The sequence below is a fragment of the Sphaeramia orbicularis genome, chromosome 5 (genome assembly GCF_902148855.1).
Source record: "Sphaeramia orbicularis chromosome 5, fSphaOr1.1, whole genome shotgun sequence".
Taxonomy (NCBI): Eukaryota; Metazoa; Chordata; class Actinopteri; order Kurtiformes; family Apogonidae; genus Sphaeramia; species Sphaeramia orbicularis.
Genome location: NC_043961.1, coordinates 25,127,854 through 25,151,198, shown reverse-complemented (window position 1 = coordinate 25,151,198; position 23,345 = coordinate 25,127,854). Strand labels below are relative to the sequence as shown.

General features: G+C 36.6%; 1 protein-coding gene across 1 annotated transcript in view; it reads left to right on the top strand.

Annotated features, from left to right (window-relative positions):
- Positions 1 to 17,128: 17,128 nt before the first annotated feature.
- Positions 17,129 to 23,345, top strand: part of vstm2lb (V-set and transmembrane domain containing 2 like b) — a 48,235-nt gene continuing 42,018 nt past the window's right edge. The window contains exon 1 of the mRNA XM_030133407.1: positions 17,129 to 17,418. Within this exon, the coding sequence (XP_029989267.1) occupies positions 17,304 to 17,418 (115 nt within the window). The 5' untranslated portion in view covers positions 17,129 to 17,303. The remainder of the gene's footprint in view (positions 17,419 to 23,345) is intronic.

Genomic DNA, 23,345 nt, shown 5'->3' with positions numbered 1-23,345 from the left:
GGATTCAGAGCATGGGATTTTAATGCACATGAAAGTATCAGAATGACACCGGAACTATGAAGGAACTTTAATTACAAAAGCTTTTTTATTTGATGAAAGAAGTAAAAACAATGAGCAAGACTTTATTGGTTTGAAAAAATATCTGTTCAAAGTTTATATATTTGGTGTTTTACGATCAGTGTATGCATGAGATGATCAGAGTGTCCAACAAATCTTACATCCCACAATGAATAATTCATATCACCCCAGAGGCGTGTATGTAATCCTGCATGTGTATGATTTCGTCCTCAGTGTGAATAAAACGTAAGCTTTTCCATAAATGCACTCGCCAGTCTGCTGCTTTCATCCTGGAGAGCATAGTCAAATCCCATGGTGTCTGTGAAAGAGCAATTACAGGACCACAGAAATGCCAACTGTCATGCTCCTGTCAGGGATGGACACCAGATGTGCACAAACTGTCCTCATATAGGGTTACTTTCAGATACGCCCACAACAGGCAACAACCGAGCTGGAATTTAACAACAAAAGCATGTTTGCACTGGCTCAAAGACAAGAACAAGCGCATTTTCATCGTATATCTTTGATGTGGTACTGTTCAGTTAAGGCTATATTCACACTGCGAGACCCACTGTGGACATCAGATTGCATGCTCAGATCTCTTAGAATTTTTTTTGTTTGGCTGTTTACCTTATTATTAAATGTGACCAACATCCGATTCTGCTGTGAACTGCTTACACTTTTGCAAAGGCATCTCATGCACAGGCTGCAGAAGTCAGTCTTTCATTATAAACTGATGGGCCGTGAAAGCCAGCAATTTTGTGAGCAGATGATAACAACGATGAGGATAAGGAGAAAGAGATAATTTTATCGCAGACTGACATCAGCCAGTACAGAGTTGTGTTAAATGTTGATCTAGAGCACAGGTGTCAAACATGCGGCCCAGGGACCAAAACCGGCCCACCAAAAGTTCCAATCTGGCCCATGGGATGACTTTGCAAAGTGCAGAAGATATTAACAGTCAAGGGTGTCGAACTCAAAAATAATCGTATAATAACCTAGAAATAATGACTCCAAATGTTCTTAGTTTAATGTGAAAAAATACAACATGGTGCCTATAAATAATGGCAACTCCAATTTCTTCTCTTTGATTTATTGCAAAGAACATTAAACTCTGATATCCTTTAATAATAAAACATCAGTAACCTGAACAAATATGAACAACCTGAAATGTCTAAAGAAAAATAAGTGTAATTTTGACAATATTCTGCCTGTTTTGTGTTTTGATGGATCTGATCTGTAATGCACATGTAGAAATCATAAGTTGAGGCATAATATTGATCAAATTGTTCTTATTATTTCTTCTCATTTTTCTTAAGAAATTTCAGTTTTTTCAGATTATTCACATCTTTTTTGTTTGGATAGTTTGAAAAATCTAAATGATTTCATAATTTTATGTTATTTTTTGCATATAAAAAATTTGGAGTTGTCATTATTTATAGGCTATTATGCTATTATTTGACTGGTTCGACCCACTGGAGGTCAAATTGGGCTGAATGTGGCCCCTGAAAGAAAATGAGTTTGACACCCCTGATCTAGAGTGACATAAAAGTCACATGAAATCAGATGTGACTGTTCAGACAAAGGTGATGCAGCAGGCAAAGAGCAGGCCTTTAACCCTTTATCGGGCAAGTGACTATTTTTGGTAATTTCCACACACATTACAAGATAGTGACTGCAAGGTGTCTGTAAGGTCCACCTCCGCATGAACAGTGAGTGTACCTGCTTTGTTAGGTACCATGAAGTAATGGTACTAATGTAAGTTATGATGTTCAAAGGGATACTGTGGATGTGGACAGGCACATGTATCAGCACTTATGTTATAATGTTCTAAAAATGCTGTTCTAATGTTCTAAAACACATGTTTCTTTCACATTACATGTTGTTTTTTATTGTTTTTATATATACACTACCAGTCAAAAGTTTGGACACACCTTCTCATTTAAATGGCATGAGAAAGACCACAGATGGCCAACAAGTGTTCAGCACCACTGGGAACTCCTTCAAGACTTTTGGAGAACATTTTAGGTGACCACCTCATGAAGCTCATTGAGAGAATGCCAAGAATGTGCAAAGCAGTAATAAAAGCAAAATGTGGCTATTTTGAAGAATCTAAAATATAAAACATGCTCTGAGTTATGTCACACTTTTTTAACTACATAATTCCATATGTGTTCATTCGTTCAGTTCTGATGCCTTCTGTGAAAATCTACAATGTAAATACTGAATGAAAATATAGAAAAACCAGGGGAGTCCAAACTTTTGACTGGTTGTGTACTTCTTGGATTTTTTTCTTTGTTTGCTTGTTTTTTGCCACTTACAGGCAAGGAACCAAATATGGTAAATTCATTGACCTCAATTTTCTACATGACAATAAAAATGTTTGAAAAATTTCACAAAATTAAATAAAGTCTTGTTATGTTTTCCAATAACTAAGGTAGAAATTTTGAATTTCAGAGTATTTCTATGAATGACCTATAAAGGCTTATCTAATTGAGGACCACAAATATGACTGGACCAAATCAGCGTCTACAGTCATGGAAAAATTTCTTAGACCATCAAAAACAATGGTTATGCAGCAAGTACTAACTCCTGTGTGTATCATGTGACTAAAACAGACAGAAAAGAAAACATGGAATGCCTAAAAGCACTGTTTTTGTCAGTACAATGCCATAGCTATTGATGTAAGAACTTATGTGATTTTAGTTATAATCAAGAAAACCATGGAAGATGGCTAGATATCAGCTCTGAAATTAAACTCTTATGAACTATTTTTGTTGTTATCGTTATATTTGTCTAAACAAATGTACCTTTAGTTGTACCAGGCATTAAAATGAACAAGAAAGTAAAGAAAACACGGGGTGGTCTAATTATTTTTTCTGTGACTGTATGCGGTTAGTGTTGTTTACATTGTTATGAAAAAAAACAAATCTGAGTCACATATAAACAGTAAAAAAAATAAATGTTGCCTGCATTTTAAATGTAAGTGGAAAGACCTATAAGTATAGTATAACCCCAGGGGTACTTGGAAGAAGCCCAGGGGGTACTTGCATTTTTTTTTTTTTTAAATACATTAAATAATTCATCATGTAGCAAATACAGAATAAATAATGAGAATTAATGCTGAAATATAAAACACAATAAATACATTAATATAACAGTTTTATTGTCTATTGTCTTGTTTAACCATTTCATGCATGAATTATGAGAACCTTAGTCAAGATTTTTTTTCCTGAGTGTTTTTATTCCTCTTTAGGCGTGGAAAAAAAAACAATGTGATTGAAATTTTTTTAATGAACCTATTTTTTATGGAGTTACAAAAATGTCCGCTCAGCTGGACACCATACTTTTAATTTTTGAAGCAAAGAAACATGTATTTAAAATGCAATAAGATAAAGTGATAAACTGTGTGAAAACTACGAAATAAAAACATTTTTTAATGCAGTCAATCTAATGTTTGCTCACATTTTATCATACTCTAATACTAGTTATTACTCACTTCATGGAGATAATATGCAAAAAAAAAAAAAAAAAAACTTTTTGTGTAAGAAAACATTTAATTAAAGTCTAATAACAACTAGCACTTCATTTAGACTCAACATGTTACTGCAGATCAGGTTTATAAAACAACTGTAAGTGTTCTATCTGCACTTCTCTCTTTTACTTTATTTTAATTGATTATTTATGTTTATTGATTATGTTTTAATTGTAATTGTGTGTTTTTAACCTTTCTCTTTTCCATTTTTGTAAAGCACGTGTATGAATTGTTCTACATGAATAAATTTGCCTTATCAAGAGCAGCAAAGTTACAGTAATTGTATGAATGTCAGTGTATGTGATGATGCATAAGTGTCCACTGTGAATGGCTGATATGGAACTAAAACCACAAAACCCATGAAAATACAAGAGAACAGCCGTAGAATACCTGTCCACTGTAGTGACCACTGTACATGAAAGGGTTAAGCTTTTATTCAAAGCTATTATTCAAAATGAGATTATTTGAGTGGCTAAGTAATTATTTTTTGTTAATGAAAGTTCATTTATTAATTAATGACCAATTTACTTATTTTTCTTATCAGTGAAAGAGGGCACTGTGTTCAGTTTATATTTTGCACACAAAATTTACTCTAAAAATGTGTTATTTTTTATATATTACAGTTCAATATATGTTGTTTGTTCACAAAGTTTTTAAAATATAAACAGACACCTTTGGCACAGGAACAATGTTTGCCTACATTTTTTCAATCAAAAATGCTGAAGTGAGAGTTGGGGGTACTTGGCTAAAAAAGTATATTACAGGGGGTACTCCACTGTAAAAAGTTCGAGAACCACTGGTATAGCCTACGTGTCTTCCACAAGAAAGAAAAAGCAGGAACAGAGTTTTCTTTCTGACCTTTGTTCACATATAGACAGATTACACAGTTTTGAAATGAATGATCTGTTCTCACATGCATTATTCATATATTCATGCAGTGAATGTAAACATTCAGTTCTGCCCTTTTCTTGTCATCAAATGGCCAAAATGTTTTGTAATCTAAGCACCTCAGCCACTTAAGTTTCAGAGGAAAACACAAAGCCATTAACTTTCAGACTTGGAACAATACTGCTTGGCTGTCAGCGCCCCTCTGCCTGTTCTGCATTTTATCATAAAGTTGGAACCATACCGATCCCTGCTGTTAAGCTACAGGTTGGCACAAAACTACCAGAGCCCTTGTTGTTCACAAAGCACATGAATTCAGCAGAGGGGCAGTTTGGAGTACATGCCAGATTACTGGGTGAGCTTGGCAAGGCTGCACATGAAACTGTAATAAAAACCCATCTGTTAGAGGAATGACGCTGAGCCAGTCCAGCGAGACTCAAGCTTGTCCTCTCTGTCTGTGTGTGATCACAAAACATGTGCACGAGAGAGATGTACAGTATGTGCACGTATTTACCTCACCCATTTCACATACTGATTGTGTCTTTTTTTTTTGGTTGATTGTGCCTTTCAAGGACAAGTAGCTGTATGAGTTATATTTACGCAGTGTTTTCACCAGGAGTACAGATCTAAAAAAAAAAAAATCCAAAAAATCTAAATGATATATAATGAACATTGTATTCATACACCGTCAGTGTAAACAGTAAATTTCATGAACTGTAAATGCTCAATGTCAAACCTCCTGCCACCTTTTGAAGACAAAGTCAATGTATAGCAGCGTTGTCATGACAACAGGCTATAGTGATTGGCTTAAGTAGCTGCACATGCCAGCAAATACAAAATTAATTGACTCTGCATAATGTGTCTTCAGTTGTAGGCTCTTCTTTTTATTATGTACTTGGAATGGGTCTCATCAGAGAACAAACACACTGCAGGATTCTACCACTGTCTCACCAGTTAAGTAATAATTGGAGCTCTACATTTTCATCATGTGCACCACATACTACAACTTCATTTATCATTTTACATGCAAAAGAAGCTGTTTATTTGTTTTTGTTTTTTGCTTTTTTTTTTTTTACATTTATCCCTATAACGCCAAACATTTCATATTTCATACATGGGTTTTGAAGTCCTCTACATGATCAATGTGATATTTTTTTCTTGAAAAACCTGATGTTTACAATTAGATACATGCAATACACGGATAATCCACCAGGGGGGAGGAATTCATTCACCAGAGGCCTTTCCAGTGACACTACAAGATTATCATTAATGAGGAAGGAGGCAGAACTTCACCAATTTTGAAAAGGAATTACCAATTTCTTAGACATGTTTGTGTTATATTATGTTTTTGTTTGTTCAAAAATAATAATATTTGAGCATTCAGACCCAATGTATCAAATATGATACAAAATTGAAACTCATTCACAGAAACTGATATTTGAAAAAAATAAATTTGGGGTTGTTAAGAAAGACCAATAAAGGCTCCAGTTTCAAAGAACTGGAATTTTCTGTCAGTGATTTAATGGTTCAGGCTTTACAGGGTGAACTAGATTATTGAGATTTGAAGGTCACAGAGGGTGTTGCCTATTCAGTATCAGGGATGTAAAATATATAAAAAAGCAAACTGAATGTGGGACAGCTTCTTTTAATTTATATTCTATGAAATGTCCAGTGGGATGTAATGTAATGAACTCCACATGCAGTTCAACACAACGTCAAAATTCATACTTTTCAGTTTTGACGCTGCCAAAGGGTTTATGTTATAATTTCTGACTGAGTGGGACAAGAAAAATCATCCCCGAGAGAAATTTCCGCGTACAAGCGTAGGTTTTATAAATCTGTTGTTTCATTCTTCTTGAGACTTGATGCAACATAATAACTGCAAGTGATAACTGCGCTCCAAGGATTGTTTCAAAGGGGACACACTCCATCAAATATGTTCAGACAGATGATTATATAACTAGCAGCCTCTTGCAATGAAAACAAATACTATGTCATCTAGGCAGCTTGTTCTGAAAGGTTTTCTCCCAAGACAGACTTATAAAAAAAGACACTATTGTAAACTCCTAAACTACTCAATCTATGCTATTATATTCCTTCGCTCTCATTGTTTTTAATTTTAGTGTTTTTTTATTAACAGAGTGACAGGACATTAGCCCATAAAGACCCAAACAACCACCGGCGTCCAAAATCATCTACTGATCTAAACTGTTTAATACCTGTTGATCCATTAATCCTATCAATACATGTAAATAATTAGTGTAAAATACAGTTTGTCATCTTTTCATGGTCGTCAGATATGACCCATTTGGACGTTTAGAGGCTCTGTAGTTACTGTGGAAACGCTGTCATCTTCTACAACATTGATTCAACAGTAAAACCCATGGAGTTGGATCAATGACAGTGGATGGAAACACTGGGTTTATGTTCAATTAATGTAAGATTTGACTGAAAAAGTTACCCTTTTCTTCAGTTTTCTCTGTTTCTGATATAATAACCCTTAACTTTAATCTGAGCTTTTATGAACATCTACATGATCGGTAAATTAAATATAACAAAATACATGATTTTCACTGAAACAATGCAAAACACAGAGGATAATATTATAATAAATGGTGATAAGTCACTTCAGAAAGGGTATATTTAGAGGAAAAAATCATATGGGAACTGCCACAAAAGTAGCACTGGGTCTTTATGGGTTAAGGTGCACAGCAGGTGTTAAATACAAGAAAATTCAAAGGCATTTCAACAAAACCATAACAAAAAGAACAATTGTTTTGATGTCTGTTACATAGATCATCTTCTTGAATATCTTCCTGTCATGATCTGTGATTTTTTTTCATAAGTAAATGTGCCTTAAATGTTATAACAGTGTTAGAAAAGAGATGCTATTGTTTTTGTCTTTAAAAGAGTGTCAACAACAGTGGCTGTGCTTTTTATATATTTATTTTATGAAAATGTCTTTGAAGTATTTACAGTTTTTCAGTTTATGTAACCCTGGTGTTATCCTTTTTTCATTGTAAGCGTGAATTATTAAATGGCTACAATAACGCAGGGAGCTTAGAGTGTGTAGCTACTGTTTGACTGGTCAAAAGGTTGGTCACTTAGCCTGCCAGTGGGAAACAAAAGTGGACTCGAGAGAAGCCGAGCCTGCAGTACTGATGAAAATTGGTAGAAGATTAAAAAGCAGTTGACTGCAATCTGCGCCCACTGTGTTGAAATGCCAAGGGCTGCCGAGTGTGAGAGCAAAGAAGATTGCATCACCTCCTGTGCAAAAAGCTTTCTCTAATGAGGGCGTATTAACACTGCACTGTTTAATAGCCAGAATAGATTTAGCTTGTCCAGACTACCAGGCACTGTGAGTCCACAGAGGAGGCATTTTAGAAAAAACTACTGACTGCTGAGCCATTTGGACATATGTGTATATATCATGTAATAACAACAAAAGACTCATATTGTTTTGAGTCTTGTTTCGATATAGCTGGTGATTATCTTTCAAATAATCGGGCTCCAATGTTTTCATAAAAATTTTTGGTTTTTAACTTTTCGATGAAAAACATTCCCTTACTCTGCAACACTATTCATCTGCATGTGACGCAGAACTCACTCATCACCTCCACTACCAAATCTATCTTTATTCATTGCATGTTTCCGTCAAGCCACATTAGCCCCAGGAGGAAGGCGGTAAACGGAAAGATGGTTAATGTGCCGCACCTGCTACTGTAGAGATGCTAGTTGACATCTTCGCTTCTCAGCGACAGCCAGTTAAAATTGTACCAGGAACGAACAGTAAAGATTTACTGAAGCGTGAAGCCATATCCACCCAACCAAGAAATGGTGGTGAGGGTTTTGCCATCATATAATTTTTCCTGGACAGTCAGTGAGTTGACAGGTAGAGACAAAGGGGAGAGACTGCCCCACGATCTGCCTGAATGAAAAGTGATGAATCCTGTGGAGTGTGAAAACACTTTCCGCCTGTTGAGAAGTCGTGTCATAAGGTAATGTTCATGAAGGACAAAGTGCAGGCCCATGACATCAGATGGTGCCACAAAAAGTGAATCTGACAGTTTGCACTCTGGTAGTTTGACAGCTGAAAATTAGCCACCATTTTTCAACAACACACAAAGTGTTAAGTTGTATGTCATTTTAAATTTCATTACTCTGCTCGCCAGCGAAGCAGGGGATTGTCACTTATGTCTCTGTGTAGTAAACTAGCATAACTCATAAACAGATGCATTTATTTTTTTTAGACTTTGTAGGTATGCTGACTGATGAAATATTCAGAGGTAAATAGATTTCGTTGCATGTAGCAAAAAAAATGAACAGAATGGTGGATGAAAGATGATTCTGCTCATTGTAAGAAATGGACATTTTTTTCCCCCATGCTAAATTTGCATCCCATCTCAGATGTTTCATTTTATTGTTTTTCTCTCCTGAGAATCCTGCTGTTTTACAGCTGAAGCAGTTATTGTTGCATACAAAGTACTGCACTACAGATGCAATAAGAATACCGATTCAAAGTTCTTCCAGTTTTCTACTTGTGATGCGCAGTAGTTGTGATACCCGACGATTACTAAGGCTCATGAGAGTTCTGAGCTCAGTCTTTTGAAGCAGGTGTGCTCTGCTCAAGTCAGTTTTCTCCTCCAATTGACCCCCGAGAGGTACACTTTTCTCAGAGTGTAAGCCTTGCACGTTTTTCCCAGGGTATAGCAACACTTTTCTACATTTGACTCACAAATAGCCTTGCTTTTGTAGGTGATACCTCTGCTATCAACTATACATGCTAAAAAGCCTGGCCATGCAAAGTGAGAGAAGTGGAGATGCCTCAGGACTTAAGTGCCTTTGGAGTTAAATCCCAAAGGATCAACTAAAGGATCTGAAACTGTCAGGAAAAATGGGAATAAGTGAGCACAAGCGCCTGGGTTCACATTTAAACCTTCAACTTATGCATTAAACCTGCAGTGATATGACATGAAAAGCTTTGAGCTGAGTTTAATATTCATGAGGTGATGTATTCTGTATTTAACATGGTATACATAGCTCTAGAAAAAAAACAAAAAACAAAAAACTGCTGTTTTCTGCAAACATTTACCTTCTGTTTTATTATTCGAATATACAGTTTTCAGGAATTTAATACTTAATATTCAGAGATTAAATTTATAGACAAGCAAGGCATTACCCAAGAGCAAACCCACTACCACCCTGATGTACAGTCGTCCCAAAAGCTGCAACAGAGGTAAATATAATGAAAGACGAAAACACCGTCATTTTCACATTTGCAGATTTTGAAGTGTGTCAATAGCTCTTTGAGAATCTCAAAGTATAAGTTTTTAATCACTTTACAAATTAAACCATAGCAGTATTTGGACGTTAAACATTGCAATACATCCTTGAATCAATGTAATACAGGCTTACAAATTAATTTCATTTTTTTGTACAGTTTTTCTTCCAGTGCAGCTATTTTGGAATATCAAAATAAATTATGATATTCTACTACGATGTGATGGTCAACTTATTTTTCAGTAATTAGATAAATATTGAACTACATGTTTTTACTTAACTGCATTTGTCTGACATTTAGTTAAGTCTTACTTTTTCCATAAATACATATGTTTTGCAGGACTATACTACAATGTCAGTTGTATTAATTTTTGTTTTCAGACACATTCCACTTTTTATTCTGATTTATACACAACAGTAATCCCCTTTGACCTGGTGCAATGATTGCATACTGAGTCCTGATTACACTTAAGCTACCAAGAATGAATCATGTTGTCACATGAGAAGAGGTAAAAATATTTCATTAACTTTATGGACAACAGTGTATTAGTCTAATAGTACACACACAGTCTAAAATCTCTCCACACAATACTACCTAATGCAATGATACATCATTCTATAATAATATAACACATTAAAAGACGCCATTCTGCATGATGAGTACTTTTTATTTTACAGTATACTATACTAATATTTTATAGTATTTTGCTGAAAATAGTTTGAACATACTCACTAAACTTAAGTAGCTTTTGCATCCAGTGTATTAATCCATCATCCATAGTATTAATGATACAGTATTTCTACACTGTGATAGTTCCACTTTTACTTAAGTAAACATTTCATACACTACAGTAGACTCTAAACCACAGGTGTCAAACATGCGGCCCGGGGGCCAAAACCGGCCTGCCAAAGGTTCCAATCCGGCCCGTGGGATGAATTTGCAAAATGAAAGTTAGGGCATCAAACTCAAAAATAATAATCATAATAACCTATAAATAATGACAAAACCAACTTTTTCTCTTTGATTTAGTGCAAAAAACATTAAATTATGAAAATGTTTTCATTAACAAAGTATCCTTTAACAATAAAATGTGAATAACCTGAACAAATATGAACAACCTGAAATGTCTAAAGAAAATTAAGTGGAATTTTAACAATAGTTTGCCTGTTACTAAATGTTTTGTGCCTTTGTAGATCGGATCTGTAATGAATATGTATAAATGATAAGTCGAGGCATAATATTGATAAAATTGAACTTATATTTCTTAACAAATTCCATTTTTTCAGGTTATTCACATCCTTTTTGTTTGGATAGTTTGTAAATGTAAATACTGGCATAATTTAATGTTATTTTTTGCACTAAAAATTTGGAGTTGTCATTATTTATTGGCTATCACGCTATTATTTTACTGGTCCGGCCCACTTCAGATTAAATTGGGCTGAATCTGGCCCCTGGGAGAAAATGAATTTGACGCCCCCGCTCTAAACAGTGATAATCCAGGCTTGAAGGTCTCTTGAATCAAAACAGCTTTCAGCATTCATGTAGTCAGGATTTTTATAAGAAAAGGCCTGTGACATCCATTCAACTGCTGCCAAAGATGAAATAATTCACTTTTTGTGTTCATTTCACTTCTGCCGGTATGATGTATCAGTAGGAGTCATTAGAGGTTCATTGAATTTTCAGTTACAGGTTACAGCATTTATTCCAAAGGACAAGTGAAAATAATTAAGAAATGACAAAAAAATCACCAGTCAACAAAAAAGCTGTTTAATTCACATTAGATTTTTCATTCATTTATTCCAAGACCACCCACTAGCTCTACATTCTCAACTGATTGCATCAATTTGCTCTGAAAGATGAACGTGTTCCCCTGTTCTTCTGTTTAAAAGCAGCAGGTAAAGAGGCTTATGAATGTGTCAAAGAGAGCTCAATAAATAATGGATGCCATGAAGCTTTGGTGGAAGCTGTCGGCTTTGAAATTCACTCTCTGGTTGAGTCAGATTCCCAGTTTTCTCCCTTCATTTTGCATTTAACAGGCCCTGCGCTGTATAGCCATCATCTCTCCGACACACACATATACACACAGACACACACCTCATCTCTGGCTGTGGATGTCTGAAGCAGTTAGTGCAGGGGAGGTGCTGAGCTCGGAGCTACCGGGCAGGTGTTGTGTCCATCTTAGGGGCTCGTGTCTGCACACATCATCTTCAATTTCAGCCTCAGTTCTCCTGGTTTGAGAGGCTGGGTGACAGACACACAGAGCAGACAGCGCAGAGGAAAAATAAACAGCTGTGTGAGCTTATATCGGACCTTCCACAGACTGAAAATTGTGGGGTTTCTCTACGACCTCGCAGGTTAACTGGTTTTCTTTTCTAGCTGTGATTTTTTTTTTAACTCCTCAAATAGCGCTATCTGCTCGTGTCACAATGTAAAAGTGAGAAGCTTTTAGCTGCAGACGTCTTAGAGTTTTCAGTTTTGCCGACACCTCCAAAAGACAGCTGGTGTCTTTTCAGTCATTAAAGCCCGAACAAACTAAATGATCTTATCACTCCACATGCTTGGAAATACAACCTATATGGACCTGCAATAACTGTTCAGTTGTGTTCAAACTATAATCTTAAAATATGTTCAGCATTTTTCCCCAGGAATCTTACAATGCATGCTGTGAGCTCCATGTGTCAGGGTTTTGCACAGATGGAAAGTCGGCAGGATAAATGCTTCTCTCGCCTTTGATTATAATTAATTATACACAGAAGCAAAAACAGATGCATATGCGGCCATCATATGAAATCCAAGATGATTAAAACATTTTTAATACAAATAAATACATATTGTGGCCTTTTTGCATCATCATTTGCTCAGCATGTTGATTTTACAAAAACATGCAACCTGTAAAACAGTCTCAAAGTTTGTTTTTAACCCTATAATGCCAAATGTATCATATTTGATACAGGAGTTTTGAAGTCCTCTACATGATCAGTGTGATATTTTTTTTCTTGGAAAACCTTTTGTATACAATTATGCCGCATTTCCACTACATGGAACTGGCTCAACTCGACTCGGCTTGACTCAACTCGGTTACCAGGTACTGTTCCTAGAAACCATTTCCATTACAGGATACTACTGACTTTAGCGATGCATTGCGTTACTTCCATGTCATCTGCTCAGAGAGTTGCTGATGAACTCGCTTGTTGTGTATTGTCTTGTCAAGCTCATGCTGAATGTTTTCGTCGACCACCAGAGACTGAATCTCCTCGACGGACCATAGTGTAGTTTTACAGGCTGTCATCTTGTGGATTAACCTACTGCTATATTTACTGTCAACTTCCGCATCTGTTTTTTTTTTTTTTTTTGTAAAACGGCAGGTCACAGAGACAACTCTCTGACCAATCAGTGGTCTGCAGTGTTTACACATCACAGTTTAGTATCTGTTCCCCAGTCTTGGAACCTTGGCGGAGGTGATACCAAAAAACTAGTACCGGGTACCAGATTCCAGGTCCTTTTTTGTAATGGAAACACAAAAAGGTCAAGTCGAGTCGAGTCGAGTCAAGTTGAGCTGGTACCACGTAGTGGAAACTCGACACTAGATACATGCAATACACAGATAATCCACCAGGGGGGAGGAATTTGTTCACCAGAGGCATTTCCAGTGACACAATAAGATTGTCATTAATGAGGAAGGAGGCAGAACTTTGCCAATTTTGAAAAAGAATTACCAATTTGTTAGACATGTTTGTGTTATATTAAGTTTTTGTTTGTTCAAAACTTATAATATTTGAGCTTTGAGACCTGATGCATCAAATATGATACAAAATTGAAACTCATGCATGGAAATTGACATTTGAAAAAGTAAAATTGGGGGTTGTTCAGAAGGACCAATAAAGGCTCCAGATTCAAAAAACTGGAATTTTCTGTCAGTGATTTCACAGTTCAGGCTTTACAGGGTTACTGTATATGACAGTAAGTGAAGGGCATAAAATACCAATTATTTGATCACTGTTGCTTTGAGAAGATTTTTTTTTTTTTAACTGTGGCTACAACAATAAGCAAAGACTAACCTTTTTATCTGAGTTTCTACTGCCAGACCTGTGTAATATGAATCTTCTGGTTGTCAAACTGGGGAAGAAACAACACTGGTCAATAACAAGGGTCACTTGTCTTTTCACTGAGTCCAGATCGTGTTTCAGACCTAGACAGCTCACCACAGGCCCATATCCAACCCTCACACTTATGTGAAGGTGAATCTAAAAATACAGATTCAAACATGCTGCTGAAGAGTGATAGCTGATAACTGCTTAGGAATACTAACATGACTTCGATCAGGCATCAAACCTGCACTGTTTAGTCTATTTAACAGACTCTGGTACATTTTTCTTCCCTGGCACAATTCTGCTGAGTAAATTTCAACACAGTGGCCATATTTGAATGCAAATCAAAACAGCACTTTAACCCATTACAGAAAATTGTTTTGACCCAAATTCAAGAGGTGTTTGTTGTGGAAACATCATCTAAGCTTGACCTGAAAATGAAAATACTACTAAAGGCAATAATAGACTATGAAAAGAATATGAATTTTACCTGATATTCCACAGATTAAGACCAGAGGGTAAAGTAAAGCCTGTATAATGTACACACTAACATCTTACACACCTACATGTGCACCTGTAAACTTTTATGATTAACTGATTACGTGGTACCAAGCAGTGAAGAGGAGGATTGTAACAAACTGAGAACAGGGGTGAATATTCCCATCATGTGGTGGGAAAATTATCACCCTCTTTCTGCTAGCTATATGTTATCACATTGAAAGGCCCTGTCTCCCACATGAAAAAATAAGAACCTAGCTGCGACTACATGCTGAAAATGATCAGTTTTAATGCAGATATGGATCGTTTTATGTGGTATTTCTTTTCTAATACCATGATGTACTTATTCATGTGCACATAGTCCACCAAAACAACAAAAAATCTCCCCTGACACTAAAGTATATATGCAGAATTCCACACTTGGTGTCACCAAAGAAGTAGCCAGACAAATCAGATGACTCCACCCAGTGAGAGTGGAGTCCTGACTACGTGAGTGGAATCCTCACCTGACCCTCTTCCCCTACATGGGCCACCAAAAACTGTTTAAAAAAAAAAAAAAAAAAACAGGACTCTTCAGCACCACCATTTGGTTGCATGTAACAGGTTCTGTTAACAGGACTGTATGAGTCTATTTCTTGCTTGATCAAATGTACTGTTGTCCATGTTCCCTCTAAGATGAGAGGAACCTAAGATGAATGATGATGAATAAACCTAAACCATACAACCTACAACTCCATTCTAACTGTCATATCTTCAGACCACAAAGACTATCTCGTGCTACTGAACATGCACACATCCATCACACACACACAGTCATACACATAAACGTGCATGCACTTACCCCCACCCCACCCCAAGTTGACCATGTCTTTGTCAAAAAATGTTGTTGTCTTTATAAGGTCTGTGTATTTTCTTCGTCTTCGTATGTCTAATAATCAGCAGTCGTTGTATATGTTACATGTTAATTGTCGTCCACTATTGTTGTAAGAAATGTGGGTCGTGTAAATATGTGTATGCATCACTTTTTGCAAATAAAAATTTTGTAAAAATAGAAATAAAAAAGAGAAGATGACATGAAGATGACCCCTTAAAGATTTAAGTCTCAGTATTTCATATGCATACATAAATAAAAGCACAATTTTAGCAATATTTCTCAGCTTACCGTTTATGCATGTGCATTACAACTTACAGATCACAGTGGATGCACAAAGGCACAAATCATTTAGTAACAGGCAGAATAATGTTGAAATTCCACTTATTCTTCTTAAGAAATTTCAGTTTGTTCATGGTTGTTAAGACTCTTCAATTTTTTTTATTTTTTTTTTTAATTTTGTGAAAGGATAGTTTGTAATTGTAAACATTTTAATTGTGTAACTTTCCTTTTTTTCTTGGTAGTTCCTCATTCAGCTGGACTGGTTTAGTTCTTTTGAAAATATTTCATCTGTCATCCAAGAGACTTCTTCGGTTCAGTTAAATTTTTTTGCTCTAAAACCAAAAAAAAGGGGGGAGAAATGGAATTGTCATCATTCATATATTATTATGCTATTATTTTACTTGTCTGACTCACTTGAGACCACATTAGTACAGTGACCCAGAGGTGCAACAGCCCAAAAAATTATCCACTATAAGAAAAAAGAGAACAGCCCAAAAAATTATCCACTATAAGAAAAAAAGAGAACAGCCCCAAAAAAATTATCCACTATAAGAAAAAAGAGAACAGCCCAAAAAATTATCCACCATAAGAAAAAAGAGAACAGCCCAAAAAATTATCTACTGTAAGAAAAAAAGAGAACAGCCCCCAAAAATTATCCACTATAAGAAAAAAGAGAACAGCCCAAAAAATTATCCACCATAAGAAAAAAGAGAACAGCTCAAAAAATTATTCACTATAAGAAGAGAACAGCCCAAAAACATTACTCACTATAAAAAAAAAGAGAACAGCCCAAAAAAATTATTCACTATAAGAAGAGAACAGCCCAAAAAATTATCCACTATAAGAAAAAAAGAGAACAGCCCAAAAAATTATCCATTGTAAGAAAAAAAAGAGAACAGCCCAAAAACTTATCCACTAGCCCAAAAAACATCATCCACCTTTTCAATTATAGAGGGCGCTGGTTTACCCGAAAGGTCTCTTTCTATAAAATTAAGGCTACCACAAAAAATAAAAGCATAGGCTCAAAATTTTTAAGGCCTTCAGCTAATGTGGCTAATGCTAATGAAGTAACCCACCGGAAGTGGAGGTCGGTGCGCTAAAAATTATTATTATAATTAATTAATTATAATTATTTAAAAATATATAGTGGATGCTTTTTTGGGCTGTTGTCTTTTTTTCTTACAGTGGATATTTTTTTGGGCTGTTGCACCTCTGGGCCACCGTACATCAGGCTGTAGGTGACACTTAAACTAAAACGGGTTTGACATCCATGACTGTTCATCTCATGGGTCGGATTGGACTATTTAATGGTCGATTTTGGCCCGCGGGTCCTATGTTTGACACCCCTGCTTGAATGGAAACAAATTCAATCATGTACATTTCATTAAACGCATGTTTCTGTAAGTAAAGCAGCCAACACCGTGTTAAAAATCAGATAAATCTATGAAAGCAGACTAAATATCACTTCTAAAGTCCGGGTGCAGATGAAACTTGCGCCGACTCCTTCCTCTTTGTCAGATCCCTCCGCCTAATTGACTGTCGGTGTGAGCCGCTTCACCTGCCTCCACTCTGCTTCTTCTTCTTCTTCTTCTTCTTCCTCCGCCTCCTCCTCCTCCTCCTCCGCCTCCTCCTCCTCCGCCGGCCGCATCATCTCCTCCCGCGGAGCCGAGTGGAGGCAGCGTCTGTCCCCCTGCAGGTCGAGCTTTATGTCTGAGAGGACTGTCAAAGGCCGGTGGGGACACATCACCCAGAGCCTCCGCCGAATGTGACTGCTTCATACAAGCGCCCCGAAATACGGCAGAAGCAATGGGAGCCTTTGGAATCCTAATAGGGATTTTACACTATGTGGGACTTTATGTTCAAGTTAACGCGTCTCTCAACGGCGGACGTGGAGAGGTGGATAATCACATCTCTGGAAATGGTAAGTTATTTTTTATCAGACTGGGATTAGTTTAATTGCAACCATAGCCTAATGTACATAAATGTATTTTTAAATACATTCATTCTAGGGGAGTGACTGGGTGTGGTTCTTTGGACATTAATTGGTGTGATGCTTGACTTTTTATTTATTTATTTATTTATTTATTTATTTAACCCTTTAATGCATGAATTATGAGAACCTTTGTCAAGATTTTTTTTTCCTGATTGTTTTTATTCCTTTTTAGGCAGGAAAAAAAACAATGCGATTGAAATTTTTTTAATGAACCTATTTTTCACGGAGTTACAAAAACCATGAAGCAATGAAACATGTATATCAGAAAGTGATACACTGTGTGACAACTATAAAATATAAACATTGTTAATGTAGCTAATCTGATGTTTTCTCATATTTTAACCCTTTCATGCATAGGTCACTCCAGTGGACAGTTATTCTGCAGCTGTTCTCTTGTATATTATTAATGGGTTTTGTTGTTTTAGTTCCATATCAGCCAACACAGTGGACACTTATGCATCATCCCATACACTGACATTCATACCATTACTGTAACTGTGCTGTTCTTGATAAATCCGATCTGCAGTGACATGTTTGAGCGTAAATCAATTGTTATTTGTTAGACAAAAAGATTTTTTTTTTTTTTTTTTGTATATTATCTCCATGAAGTGAGTAATTACTAGCCTTAGAATATGTGAAAATGTGAGAAGACATCAGATTAGCAGCATTAAAAATGTTTTTATTTCATTGTTTTCATATCACTTTCTGATATTTAGTTTTAAACACGTGTTTCTTTACTTCAAAAATTAAATGCATGGATATTTTTGTAACTCCATAGGAAAAAAAACTCAATCACATTGTTTTTTTCATGGCTAAGGAGGAATAAAAACACTCAAAAAATAAATCTTGACTCAGGTTCTCACAATGCATGCATGAAAGGGTTAACATACTCTCATACTAGTTGTTACTCACTTCATGGAGGTAATATGCAAAAAAGGGGGGAAAAAATGTTGAAGAAAACTGTTAATTATAGTCTAATAACAATTAGCAACTGATTTCCACCCAAACATGTTACTGCAGATCAGGTTTATCAAGAACAGCAAAATTACAGTAATGGTATGAATTGCAGTGTATTATGGGATGGTGCATAAATGTCCACTGTGTCAGTTGACATGGAACTAAAAAAAACAAAACCTGTGACTATACAAGAGAACAGCTGTAGAATAAATGTCCATTGTAGTGACCACTGTGCATGAAAGGGTTAAACTCAGTTTTTCTTGCTACAATGAAAACAGGCTTTGTTTTTAGGTTGTGTAACCCATTTTGCTGTCTTACATGATGTAAACGTTGCACTTTTATCATCTTAATGTACCATGTGTAAAAGAATGGTGCAACTTAGTCAATTATTTTCACCATATATAAATAGAGAAATCCTCTATACATTTGTTTCCTCCCAACCCATTTGTTTGACAAAATCAGGCTACAGCGTAAATAGCTTTTAAGGCTTTGATTCATGTCAGCATAATGACCTGCAATTAGTCCTGCTCAAGATATAGTGCCTTTGAGAATTGTTTGTTTCTGAAAAAAACAAAACAAAACATAGGAAATAAGCTGTTGCCACGTTATATAGGCTTATATTTTATTTATAGGGGAGATATTAGTAGGCAGGTCTAGCCTCTACACTTATAATATAACTGTGAACTGCTGCATAATGGATAGATATCAGGGAAGGAGTGTTACCATAAAGATGCAAATGAAACTGCTGTTGTTTACCTGTATGAGTCAGAGAGTTTGTGCCTCATAATAACATAGGCTTTGTTATTATGTTTGCTATGCTTATACCTACAACTGACTCAGCTCACTGTCTGCATGAGGTGCACTTGACACATTATCACACCTCACAGTTAGACCTTACATCCACTGAACGGCTCCATTTGAAGTGTTGGAGAGTGAAGTGATTTGCTCAAAGACACTTGAAGAAGCGATACAGTGAATCCAGCCGCATCAGGGGTTTAAACCACAAAGCACTCTGATGCTATTCTTTGGGCAGATGTGACTAGAATTCCTCTTAGAACCAAAAAAAAAAAAAAAAAGATAAAAACTTACCATCCTTAAAATGAACTCAATTCAACACTGACTTCCATACAGAGTAGCCATTTTATTTTCAAGAAATGTTGCGATTTATCAAAAGTTGAAATCTTGCTCTCTGCGTGTGAAATTATAGTGTTATTATGTGCAGATGACAGCTGTTTAAGGTGCTGATTTATTTAGGATGAAAAGCTGAAGTTTAGTTTGATGGACATGAGGTTTCAGCTAATCCAAGCCAAGGTGAAATGTGAAAACAACTAAAAAGGACAAGGATATTTTTTGTCCTTTCAGTGCTTTTGAGAGAAATTACAGCTCCAGTAGGCACCCAAAGGAGAGAGGATTTGTGCTGCACAAGGTGCTTTTAAAAGGGGACGGTGAAGGCTTGGGATGCTTCAGTGGTGCAGTGGTAACAGGAAGACTCTGATGTAACAATACAGCAGTAAAGCAAGTTTATTCATGTTTGTGTAAATAATAACAAAGAATATATGGTATATAGGTTAAATGTGGTTTCATCCTGATATAAGAAATGTCTTTTTCTTGGCGTGTTGTTATTTTTTCATTGCGGTCGTCCCTAATTGGCATTTCAGGTAACACTACAGTTTCACCTTACCTCAGCAGCTCCGGCCATAGATTTACTGTTGTCTAATTAAATTGTGTGATAACCACTTCATCACCTGCCCTCCCATGAGGCTGCGCTGCTTAACAAGTTAGCTTTACCTTGATCACTACGAATGTGTGCAGTCTGCAGCGGATCCAAATGGATTGAGTGTCTTGGACAGGTTAGAAAATCAATTAGCAGTATTTCTCCCAAAGGGAGTTAATTAAAAATGGCTATAATCGTTGTGTTCTCATTCCCACTCGATGTCTCAAACTGGCCATAAAGAAGAAATGCCTCGGGGTGTGCAGTCTTGCCAAGAATACAGTACACTTCGGGAAGAAAGGGTTGTTCAGGATTTTCTGAAAAACAAAACCGTCTTTTTTTACTTTTGAACAACAGACACTAGAAAAGAGAATGGCTTCCTTTGAGGTTAAATAGTCCTCTGGTGTTTTTTGTTTTTTTAATCGGTTTCTTTGATAAATTGCCCAAGCACAGGGGAGAAAGGCTGGAAGCACTGTTGTGGAGAGTGCTTGTTAGATTCAACCCTGACTCATTTGTTTCACATAAGTGCATCTGGCTGGAGCCCCCGTCAGCCCCTGCACCCCGGTTTCCACTTCACTTAAGGAGTCGATTGAATCACCTTCGACGCAGAATTACTGTATGTGCTTTGCGTGACGACAAACGGCGGCGTTAGGTGGATCAGCGCCTTCACCTCCGTATGTGTCACAGAAGGCCTGATCCTTGCTGAAACCTCCAGGGGGGGTCGACGCTCATTAGGGGGGACAGGAAGGAGTGAGCGCTGGTACTTGTGTCTGCCTGTGTCTTTGTACATAAAGTTACAATGACAGCTCACATGGTTTAGTGATCAAATTTGAGCCCCCCGATCCCAGACGTTGCAGTCTTGGTGCTCCTTGGCAGCATTCATCCTGTTATCTGTTGTGAGCGGGCCACTTTCACAGTGTGGGGGCGTGTACCAATTCATTAGGCTTCCAAAGTGTCTGGGATCTTCTGCCAGTCCTCTGCTTGGTGTCCTCTTAATGAGGACGGCCAGCCCAGGCAGTTTGCATTGGCTTTCAATTTAATGGAGCCCTGACTGTGCGGAGGGAGGGGGGGGGCAACAGATTGTACAGTCGTGCTGTCACAGAGGCTGCTGGTGGAGGCTCTGCAGGAGAGTGAAAAGAAGGCTGAAACAATGCTCACCTCCAGAGAATACTGGAGAGAGGAGTCAATTTGAACATGTTTAACATCCTCTGGTGACCCAGTTATCTCTGATTATTCAGGGTTTTTCGAGATAGAGAATTTACCTTCAGCTCTTTACCTTTTTGATCGAGTTAAGCATTTAGAGGAGATACTGCTGAGTAGGTTTTATATCAAGTTTTCAAGACATTTTCAGCTGTTATGAGAGAGAAAAACAGGGAAAAGAGGTAAAGGAAGGGCATGCTACAAAGGTCATCCCTACCTGGAATTCCACAGGAGGCCTTAAATTCAGGGTCCTCCCTCTTAACCACTCACGTCTTAGGCAGCTCCTAAAATATTACCTACTGCTTCAGAGTATGTAGAGTAGTAGGGATTGGTGAAATTTAATTTGATTACATTGTTTAAAAAAAGCAAAATGTTTCAATCTTTTGCTGATTTCTTTTCTCTTTTCTCCGAGGTATTTGTCATGTTCTGACCACAAACTGTGTGTTAATCATTGTGATAATCATGACTGATTTGAATTTTTTTTTTTTTTTTGCCATGGTTACATTTCAGTGTCAGAAAAAGAGCTGAATGTTCACTAAGACCAGAAACCTGGACAAGCAGAACCAGGGACGTTAAAAATTTAGTATGGACCCTGAGCTTTTGCCAAACAGCATCCACCACCAAAATAAATAAATAGATAAGGTTAAATCGAGTAGTCTCTGGCTGAGATGGTCAGCAATCCTCAGTAGTGATGATGTGGAATAATACTAAACAGATTTCTTGTAAGAGAGTTTACAGATCTGGATAAGGTTGTACCTGTATAAAGTTACTTTCACACAACCAGATGATGCTGTCAGAGTACTCCAGCAATGATCCATATATATGGAACAGCTGATTCAACCACATTTAAAGCTAAATATATCAAAACTGTTAGCATGGTTTTCTCTAGTTTTTCCACTCTGCAGTACTCCAGAGTCAGATATATGTGTATCTAGGCCCGTTACAATGACTGCATAAACACTATTATTATTATTTTACAAAATATCTAGATCTAGATCTATTGCCATTCACTGGTATAAAAACACTTTGTTGAAACTAACAGAACTGACATGTTTTTATATACTTTGTTTCAGGAATTGACTTTGTATATTCAAGTATAATCATATTTTCCTATCTATTCTTTTAAAATTAACATTATTACCTTTTCTGGCCATAGGAAGTTTGTACCTTCGTTGAATATTTCAGTGATGGGCTAATATTGTAGTCGAGTCATATTTGCCATGTTCAGTTTTTCTAAACAACAGGTAAACAAAAATGTAACCTAATTTATATGTTAAGGACATCTATGCTAATAATGGGTCTTTTTCATCAGGTGTAGGGGTGTAGTAATGCACTCGTTTGTACCAAACTGTTTCAGTTCGGGTCCTTCAATACAATACATAGGTCTACCGAACAAATACATTTAGTCTATGTGAAGAACACAAACACTCACCTTAAGTTTCCACATAAACCTTGAAGTGGAGCACAAACAGTATGAGCAGGGTGGCTGCAAGTGGAACCCATGTGTAATATTTGATATCCTAGAAGGACATCTAAGTGGTCCATGCACCATACACATGCTGAAGGTGAACCAGTATGGCAGCTCAGAGCAGCACAGATATCACAGATACAAAGCCAGAGTTGGAAGACCCATCTTCTCTAAGGTCTCCGATTTGGGAACATTTTTGATTCCCTGTCAATTATGTCAATGAAGAGAGACAAGTCGACAAAACAAGAGTAGTGTGCCAGCATTTTGTTGTGAAGACTGGTTATATTTCTGGTAACACATCAAATTTCATAACGCATTTAAGACCCACACAGTAGTATAAAAACGTCAGCTGTAGAGTGACACTTAATTGTTCAGAATATGTTGCATTTTTACCTTGATAAAGTGTTTTTTTTTTTTTTGTTTTTTGTTTTTTTTATGAAATTGGTCTGCTTTACTGTACTGAAAACATATCGAAAATGTATCGAACCAAAATTTTTCTGTATCATTACACCCCTACAA